Below are 9,845 nucleotides of genomic sequence, written 5' to 3'. Positions count from 1 at the left end.
ATCACTCGAGTGATGTCAGTGGAGAGCTTCCTGCTCTGTTAGAGCAGGAAGCTCCCTGGGGCTTGCGACGGACAAGACCCTACCACAAGGGTCTCGTCGTAGGCCCCGATGGTCGCGACCATCACCTGGCCACTTGCAAAAGCTGTGGGTGGTCACCCACAGCTTAGCAAGCGGACAGGAGGCCGCAACAAAAAAGAAAAACGCCCTGATTCAGAGCGAGCCCTCTTAAAGAGCGTCCGGCTCTAAATCAGGCCCACTGTTCTTTACAGTGTTTCACATGATCTGGACATTTTTTTGTATTGTCTTATTTAGGGCTGAGGTGCATAACCTGTGGGGTCCCAGGCTTGTATCACATATGCAGCACATTCTATTGGGATCTATTGTAGCTGCTTTGTGGTCCTAGGACAACAGCATTCAGACACTTGGGGGTATATTTACCAATGGTCATATTTTATTTCTTTATATTGCATGGGTATATTTACTAAAGGTCGATTTTAATTGATTTCAAAATTGATCTAAATCAATTAACATCAATGTGTTTCTGGAGCTAAATCACACATTTACTAACAGCCAATTTTTGAAATGTTCTTTTTAAGTAATTAGTAATTGTGTGATTTAGCCCCAGAAACACATTGATATTGAGCGATTTAGATCGATTTAAAATCGACTGTTAGTAAATATATACGCCTTGGGGTCAATGCAATATAAAGAAATAAAAATATATACCACTCACTGGTTTAGGCATCAGACTTACCTGAGGTTGCGCTGCATATTTCTTGTTCAACATTTTTTTAAATGTACTCTAGGCTTGTCAGGCCAAAAACATTTCATTTCATATTAGTTTCAGATGCCTGCGTTATTATGGTACAAAGCGCTTGTTGCTGCTTACCTGAATGTTATTACACACACATGCTGCACATATATATGTGCGCAGGTCACCGGGGGAATGGCGCAGAACGTGGTGGCCATTTTGAAGGCCATTTGCACAGCAATGTAAGTATTGAATAAATGGGTTCAGGGTGTGCAGTGTTTATCCTCCAGTCCCTGCAACCATTATAGATACAGTAGGCCCCTGAGTTGTGTACATAACTTTAAACAGTTGACATGACAAAGAAGACATTGGGCCAGGGCCAGGGATGCAGGAGGTAACTTTACAATGATAGAGATTCGCTGGTAATTTACGTTCATTTGTATATAGTGTATTTTTTTAGTAACATTAGTAAAACTCTCTCCCTTAGGTATTAATGCAGATTATATTATGCTTGTACTTGTGATCCTGATCATACAATTGCAGCCATTGCTAAGCATAAAAAAACCACCTGCAATTTATAAACTAGAAATAATGATGTTACTAAAGAGGTAAGTGCAGGGGAGAGGTGACTATTCTAGTTGGAATCATAGCCTAGCTGCAATCATTGTGTTACACAATCCTGATCATATATCATTAGCAGTGGGTCACATGGAAATACCTCTGATAGAGTCACGGTTATCTGATTGCTATGTGAGGCTTTTGCATTTCCTCGGGGTTTTCCAGCATGAGAGAAAAAAAAGAAATGAAAATGAAAGTGGGTGTAACATCTAAAGGGAATGTCCAGTCTTCTACGCCCCGTCCTCCACAGGGCTGGATATAAACACACACACACATGGCTTTGTGTATATACTATAGTCACATTTCTACAGAACACACCATGGGGTTATCCAGCAGCTCCGCAAAGGAAGGTGAGTACTGTGCTGCTAGAGTGTCTATCTGTCTATCTATCTAATTATTAATCTGCATACACACACAATGCTTTAGTAAACGAACGATTTTAATAAACGATTTGCGTTCATTTTTTCAAGGGAAAAATAAACGAAAATCGTTTACTAAAATCGTTCATTTACTAAATGTAAAGAACGATTTTTTTTTTAACTACAAACGATTTTTGCATATTCCCTTAATGAAAATGGTTGAGTTGGTCAGTCTGACTGAACTGCAAACTACAAACGTGAACGCGCATGAACGATAATCGTTCATCATTTTAACTTAGAAAGTGAACGATTTTTTCAACGATTGAACGATAAACAATATCGTTAACGATAATCGCTCAAAATATCGTTGTGTGTGTCTGCACCTTTAGTCACAGAGATTATAATGCATTCGTTGATTAATATCCCCTGATAGAGCTGTTATTGTGAAAGCTGTCAGTGTGACTGCATAGAACATGTATCAGCTAAAATATGTCCTATGATTGCATAAAAACAGGAAATGGCAACTAACAGTGTTTTGCTAACATAGTTCTCATTTGATATTGTTCCTATTCAGTTATTGCCAAGTTGGTTTTTGAGCAAAACCTTTCAGAATGTGAAAATAAAGTTGCAAAGTCCTCAGTTTCTAACTTAAAATGTAGAATAATGAGCAATGAAGCTTTGTTAGTTACAATATATTTTTGTTAAATGGAAACACCACATTTACAGGAAGGACAGGACAATGTATGTGATCTGTCACACCCCCTGATATAAGAACTCTCCAGCATGGGCTGAGCACAGGGTTGCAATACAGTTTTATTGTCATTTAAATCTAAACTTGCAAACTCTGCAGCATTAGATCATAAAGGGCCTGATTTAGAGGTGGGCACTATGGGGGCTGCGTTGGCGCCTTTATGCTTATGCCACGGGTGACGGACTTATGCAGAGATGCCCACCGTATGCGCAGACGGGAAACATCGGCCTCTTGTGTGCAGTGTCACATTGCGTACACCCTTGCAACAGGTCCCTAGGGAGAATCATACTCATACAGAAAAAGAGAGAGAACATGAAGGAGCTGGTTAATATTAAAGGAGGTGTTGGCTCCGTTTTTATATCCTTATCGATAATAAGATAATTTGCAAATATTGCAGACGTTCATATTCTGCAAATGTATGGCTGACAACAATGTATATTCTGCTTCTCAGCAGTAAGGCCTCACTCCCACTTGTGGGTTTTTTTTTATTCTCCTTTTAAATCCGCAATTGAAAAACATGTGGAATACAAATGCAGTTACTAGCGTTTTATGTCACCATAGGCTTCCCCAGTGCTCTGACTTGCAGTAAATGCATTTAAATGAAGATGCATTGAATTTTAGTAAAAACACAATACAGTAAGAGCTGTTTATAAAACCGTGTACATGCGCTGTTCTAGATGTCAAACGCTGGTACAACGCATGTATTTAATCCCGGGGGGTATGGATCTGAAGGGTTGACTGTTTTGCAAGCTGTACCAATATAGGGCCCGATTCAGACCCACTCGCTAGGAAGCGTTCACACGCAGACTGCCGATGCTTGCATTGCCCGCATGCTTACGCATCGCAATATGCGTGCGCGAACCAGTCTGTGCGATCGGGAAGCATTTGCTCGCTGCGCATAGACAGTCCGGCTGAATGAGTGACAGGACAAGCCGTTTGTGGGTGGTGACGGGTTGGTCGATAAAAATGGGGGAGTGGTGGTGTGAACGCAGGTGTGCCCAAGTGTCTTAACGCCGATTCAGAGGCATGCATAATTAAGACGCAGCGTCATAGTACACGTCACGGATGATTTTTACACTGAAGTGCTTGCGGTAGGATATGGTCGACCACAATCGCTGCGTTAGCTTCCGATGGTACTCAATGTTACCGATGGCTGCATACACAGTGCGATCGCACGCCAAGACATAGTGGGCGTGCTAATGCCTTGTCGTGCGATTTCCTGCCTTGCTGTGGGTTGGCTGGATTTGCATACGCTGGCTGCGTGCAAACGCATCTAGCGAGCGGGTCTGAATCAAGCCCATAGTTCAAAGCAAAACACTGCATACACTGACGCTGTCTGTCAGTCTCTCTTTCAGTGAATGCAAACAATCTACAGCAAACATAAATGTAATATGCATATTATTGGTAGTAGAAACAATCCATCTTAATTATAAATACAAGGGCAAAAACTCCCAGCAATAATCTGTCACAAAGGGAGAATCCTTCGAAATCATGTTACACCATTGATGGCATCCAGTGCTCAAACCGCCATGAGTTTAGCGTGCCAGCAGGTTTATATTGCGGTCTACAAACATGTAACCGCCATAGTAACAGGTGTTCGCCTTTGTCATAGCCCCATGTGTATACGTTTTTATCACCCTTAGGCAAGACATGATTTGCCAATGCATACCCCATATATTTAACGAAGCCCCTAACTTAGAGGCTCCCAAACTCTACACCTCTATGAACATTACAGTCCAGGATTTAAGGATATCCATGCTTTAGCACAGGAAAACTTAATTAGTACCTCAGTCAATTTGATTTAACCATCTGGACTCAAGCATGGATATCCTTAAAACATGGACTGTAATGGCAGAGTTTGGGAACCTCTGCCCTAGCTTATTGTGCCAGTATAGTTTTGTGCCATAAGTGATTGAGGTCTGTTGCGCAACGTGTGAGACACTGGGATCTGTATGGTATTGTGAGGATTATCAGTCACCACCGTGCACTGTGCGTGACACAGATTGGAAGTAGTCACTACATAGCAATCACAATAATAATTGTACACTGTGCATTGTGGGTCTATTTCATCCCATCCCATGTAGTAGAGACCTGACTCCATTTGTGGCAGAAAGCACCTTTCATTATGTTTTGCTATACAGTACTGTAATGAATAGGACACCTGGGGGTAAATTTACTAAAGTGAGAGTTTTTAGAAGTGAGTTTTAAAAGTGATGTTGCCCATAGCAACCAATCGGATTCTAGCTATTATCTCTAGAAGGTGCTAGTTAAATGTTAAGTAGAATCAGATTGGTTGCTATGGGCAACATAACTTTTAAAACTCACTTCTAAAAACTCTCACTTTAGTAAATTTACCCCCAGGAGTCCAGGACAAGACTGAACAGTGCTGTGCATTGTGCTAGCAGTCTCCCTATTGCCTAGTGACTTTCTACAGTTTGGATCCTGTCATTTTGGCAGTTGAACCGATTGGTTAATATGTAACTCTTATTACTGTATTGCTTAGATAAGTGACATCTGTATATTGTGACCGAATGTATTTTACAGCTAGGACAGAATGCAGCCTTTGTTTCCACACTTAAAAATATAAAGCAGTAAAATGACATACATGATGGGTTTACTGCAGCTTATCATTACCTGTCTTCTACAAGTGAACAGAGGATTATTCATTAACCAGATCCTAGAATGACTGTGGTACAGTATATTGCACAACTGGAGCTGGCTCCTATCTATGCTGGTTACATTTATTCCAGTATTGAATATTCTGTTATGCAGCTTGATTGTGTTTTTAGTCAGGAACTTGCCTACATTTTAGAACAACCACAGATGGATTATTCCATTACACCACTCTGACTTCCTATGCGTTTCCCCTGTAGGCCTAGCTGCTGACAGCGATCATGGTGTTTAATTGCTCATCAGCCGTTTAAAACTGGAAACACATTGAGCATACATACTGGATTGAAGATAATTCAAATATATGCGGCACGCTCATATAGATAACTGTAGGAGGCAAGTACCAAACACCTGACCTAATCGCAATGCGCCATGTGTATTTTATTACTGCCATGTTTATAACGGCTAACCTGGCAACCTTAGCTGCAGGGCAGGTGAAGCCATATATTATGGGCCTGTTTTAGAATTCGAGGCATTTTCACGTTCCTAACCTATATGTTATATTTTAGTCACAAAAGCGCAGTCATATATACATTGATATTATCATAATAATGTTTCTGAAGTTATTTTGACCTCTTGCATTAGGACAGCCTGATGTTGATAGAACAGTGCAAATAATGAATCTTTAATTGAATCACAAGGTGTGTGTATCATGCATATAGTCTTTGGATGATTTATAACATATACTGCACAGTTAATATTACTGTACTGTTAATGTTGAGATGATGACATCGCTGATGTGACTGACACACAGTGACATTGTGGGAGCTGTATCAAGCCTTCTAAAGACTGGAGAAGTAAACCAGTGTAGAAGTTGCCCATATCAACCAATCAGTTTCTACCTATCATTTTATAGTATGTGCTTGATAAATGCTAGCTACAGTAGTAGCTAATTGGTTACTATGGGCAACTTCACCAAACTTAAATGTTTTAAACATGTCATCTACAGTTTTGTTGACCTTCTTTCCATTTTCTGGTTTCCTCCTTAGAGCTCTCTTTCCACCCCCATTGCAGAGGATCCAATATCTCCTTGAACAGCTGCCTCCACCAGGCCACACGAATCCACAGCTTCCACAATGGGCTGGCCTTCTCAAATCGACCCCTGTTCCCCAAAGAAAAAGTCAGGATAAAAGTCCTAGAGATTGAACAGCGATGGTTTGGTGCTCTACGACTGGGCTTTACCAATATTAACCCCAGCTACATTGATCAGAACATCCTGCCACCCTTTGCCTGCCCTAACCTTGCTCATACTGACGGTTTCTGGGCTATTGGAATTCCGGAGGAACTGTGCAAGGAAGGAGCAGAACTATGCTTCTGGGTGAACAGAAAGGGACAAGCATTCTATCAAGTGACGGGGCGCTTACAACCCAAGTTGCTGTTCTCAGGTTTACCAAGGAACACACAACTCTGGGCCATGTTGGATGTCTATGGTCAAACAAAGGCCATCCAGCTACTGGGTGAGTGGTCTACTTGAATAATTAAGCATTGCATAGGGCAGGTGTAGGCATTGTGTGGAACTAAATGTTCTAGCTTGCCCTGACACAGTTTACCATACCTTTCAACCATCCATATTTCAGAGGAACAATCCCGCTTTTCGGACACTGTCCTGCTGTCCCACCCGTGGGCCACAGTGGGGGGAGGGGGGGAAGGTTGGGTGAACACTGAATAGATACCATGTGCATCTAGGTGAGCCTGGGGCAATGCAGCCACTCGGGGAGCTCTGGGCACGCTCCTAGAGATATGTGCTGTGAGGCCACACCCCCTTCCCTGCGGCCTTGCCCCCTCCAGCACGCGCATGGTCCTGAATTGACAAGTCTGATTGTTGGGAGTTATGGTTTTACCACGCCCTACCAGCAAAACTGTGGCAGAACATGCTGGTATGTGTAGTTCCACAACAGCTGGAGTGCCGCACATTATTTATCACTAATATAAGGTTATTTCATACAGCGTGGAAGTCTGGAGAGAGAGATATTTAATTATGAGACTCTAATGTGATATTTTCTTTTTCAGACCACAGATCAAAGTGTCTGGATCCTCCATATTCCAGTCACCAAAACAAAGGTCAGTTCAAATGATTATTTGTGAATTAATTTACTGGTGTAAATGGTCAGTGAGAAATGAGCTCTGCTTTCTCCACAAACCTTCCTGTTCTCTTCCTGTATCATACCCTCTTCCTGCTCTGTTCTTCACAGTATAACTCCTGCAAATTAACCATCCTGCTACTTGATCCTGTCAGTGGAACCCATCAGCCTATAGATAATGCTATGAGTCACAAGTGATATCTATATAATAATGGGTTCCACTGACAGTATCAGGTAGATAGAAGGTTAATAAATTATGACAATGATATCACATATCCTGTATTTTTTAGCTCATTGTCACAATGGGTTTAAATTATCTAGCCACACCTTCATTATTACCATAACGTATGCATGTTTTTCCTACTGACTATACTGCTCCTGTAGCTGCTGTGCATCATTTCTGTAAAGTGAATCAGTAACCACGAGACTGTTTTATGCATGTGAAAACTTTCCATAACTGCTCTATATACCTTTCCTGCTATACAAGAATTGTGTTCATTTAAAATCTCTGCCACTGTAGCTGTGAGAATAATGAGTGTTTCATTTTTAATTTATCTTTTATTAGACACATTGTGATATCTTTTATACCTTTTCATTGATTTAATTATACAATCAGAAATATGTTTACTTTGCTGCACCCACTGTCTATAGATCTATCTCTTACCTAACCTCTCGGAATGTTTGGGAGTATCCAGAAACCAAGGAGTCTCCTGGACTTCCAAAAAAGTAGACTAATCCCCTGGTTAAGCAAGTGGTCTGGGTCTTGATGATACGCACAATCACTCTAATAGCAGCTTTGTACAGCATTGGGTGGGGCCACAATGAAGCAATATCTGTCCAATATATCATATACCTATCTATCCTATTTATCTGTCCTATAATATATCTAATTATACCCATGAGATATACACAGATATGAGATAGATATGATATAGTTAGAGTTGTCGCTTACCTAGGTATTGTGAATAGATGAGATCACTGAATTAGTAATTATGTACCCTAAATGCCCCTTTATTCAGCAACCCATTTTCCACTATTTTTGAATACATAGTTGCTACAGTTATAAAAATAATGAATAGGTAAAAAAGAAACAAAAATGAACATCTGATAATTCTATGCTGCCCACTGACCAGGGTACCACTAGGCATATGCTTGGGGTGCCCATGGGAGAGATGTGCTAAGCCGTGGAGAGAGAAAAAGTACCAGCCAATTAGCTCATAACTGCCATGTTACAGGTGACAGTTTATGAGCTGATTGGTTGGTAGTTTATCTCTCTCCACTTTATCACTCTCCAAGACTTAGTACATCTGCCCCATATGCTAATAAAAACATAATAAATGTCCTCACCTGTCTCTTATATACGTCTTCTAAATGTCCTCACCTGTCTCTTATATACGTCTTCTACAGTGGACCATGAAATGGATGCAAGGAACAACTTCATGCCTGCAGCACTGGACGAACTTTCACAGTCACCTCGACCCAGGGGTCCCTGCATGCAAGAATCCACAAAACTGGATCTCCATTCGGAGGCAATGAACATGCGTCTCTTCCAAGAAGATGAGCCCGTCTGTGTGATCTGCCAGGACAGGCTAGCAGACACTTTGCTGTTACCCTGCAGGCACTGCTCCTTCTGCAAGCCATGCGTCCTGCAAATTAGAAGTCAAAACAATATCTGTCCATTGTGCCGCCAAGATATACTCAGCATGCAGGATGTTGGAGAAATCCCTCTGCTCCCCAGCCAGGGTAGCTGACCTTACCTCTGCTCCAGCCACCCCCCAGATGCTGCTTTTGAGGACAGTTTTGTACAGTTTTTGAGCACAAGGTCATTATAAGCCAAGCTGGCCAACAACTATTTTTTTTTTTTTATTCCTGGCAGCGAGCTGACCGCTGTATCCACCTTCATTGAGGCTGTTTTAAAACAAAAAACATATATACAAATATATAAATATCAACAATAAAGTAAAATGAATCAAAAGAAGAGCAAATAAACAGCAGAATAGAGAGCAGGCAATAAATATAATGAAAAAGGAAAGGAAATATAAAGTTGGGGGAGGATAAAAGGTGGCAGTAAGAAGAGTGGGGTATGGACGAGGGAAGTAATAGATGGAATAAGTGATGTGGGAAAGGGATGAGGAGGAATTAGTAGCAGAGGATAATTTTAGCTATTGACAGAAAAGAGAAGGTGAGAAATCAAAAGATGGTCAGAGAGAGATAGCTGGATGGGGAAGAAAGGAGATTGGGCATAGATTAGATGGAATGTTGGGGAGACCAAACTTGTGGGGGAGAGAGGATATATGTTAAGGTAAAAAAGATGGTAAGGAGAAGGCCAAGCAATGTTATCTGGATGGAGGAGAGATAATGATAGGTAAGGAGATGGAAGGATAAGGAAAGTTAGCTGGATGGATGAGAGATAATGATAGGTAAGGAGATGGAACGTGAGGAGTAGAGAGCAGGATAAGAAAGGTGAGCTGGATGGATGAGATAGGATAGGTACAGAGACGGAAGAGGAATAGAGACCAGGATAAGGAAGGTGAGCTGGATGGAGGAGAGATAATATGTAAGGAGATGGAAGGTGAGGAGTAGAGAGCAGGATAAGAAAGGTGAGCTGGATGGAT

General features: G+C 41.3%; 1 protein-coding gene across 1 annotated transcript; it reads left to right on the top strand.

Annotated features, from left to right (window-relative positions):
• The first annotated feature begins 1,677 nt into the window (after window positions 1–1,677).
• On the top strand, window positions 1,678–9,292 carry NEURL3 (neuralized E3 ubiquitin protein ligase 3). Its single transcript, XM_088443173.1, has 4 exons — window positions 1,678–1,719; window positions 6,139–6,606; window positions 7,160–7,210; window positions 8,638–9,292. The coding sequence occupies exons 1-4, from the start codon at window positions 1,689–1,691 to the stop codon at window positions 8,979–8,981; spliced, it is 894 nt and encodes a 297-aa protein (XP_088299299.1). The 5' UTR covers window positions 1,678–1,688; the 3' UTR covers window positions 8,982–9,292.
• The last annotated feature ends 553 nt before the right edge of the window (window positions 9,293–9,845 follow it).

Source organism: Taudactylus pleione, unplaced genomic scaffold (genome assembly GCF_031769625.1).
Source record: "Taudactylus pleione unplaced genomic scaffold, aTauple2 ptg000329l, whole genome shotgun sequence".
NCBI lineage: Eukaryota > Metazoa > Chordata > Amphibia > Anura > Myobatrachidae > Taudactylus > Taudactylus pleione.
Note: the sequence above shows the minus strand (reverse complement) of the source record. Positions and strands in the feature narration are given on the sequence as shown.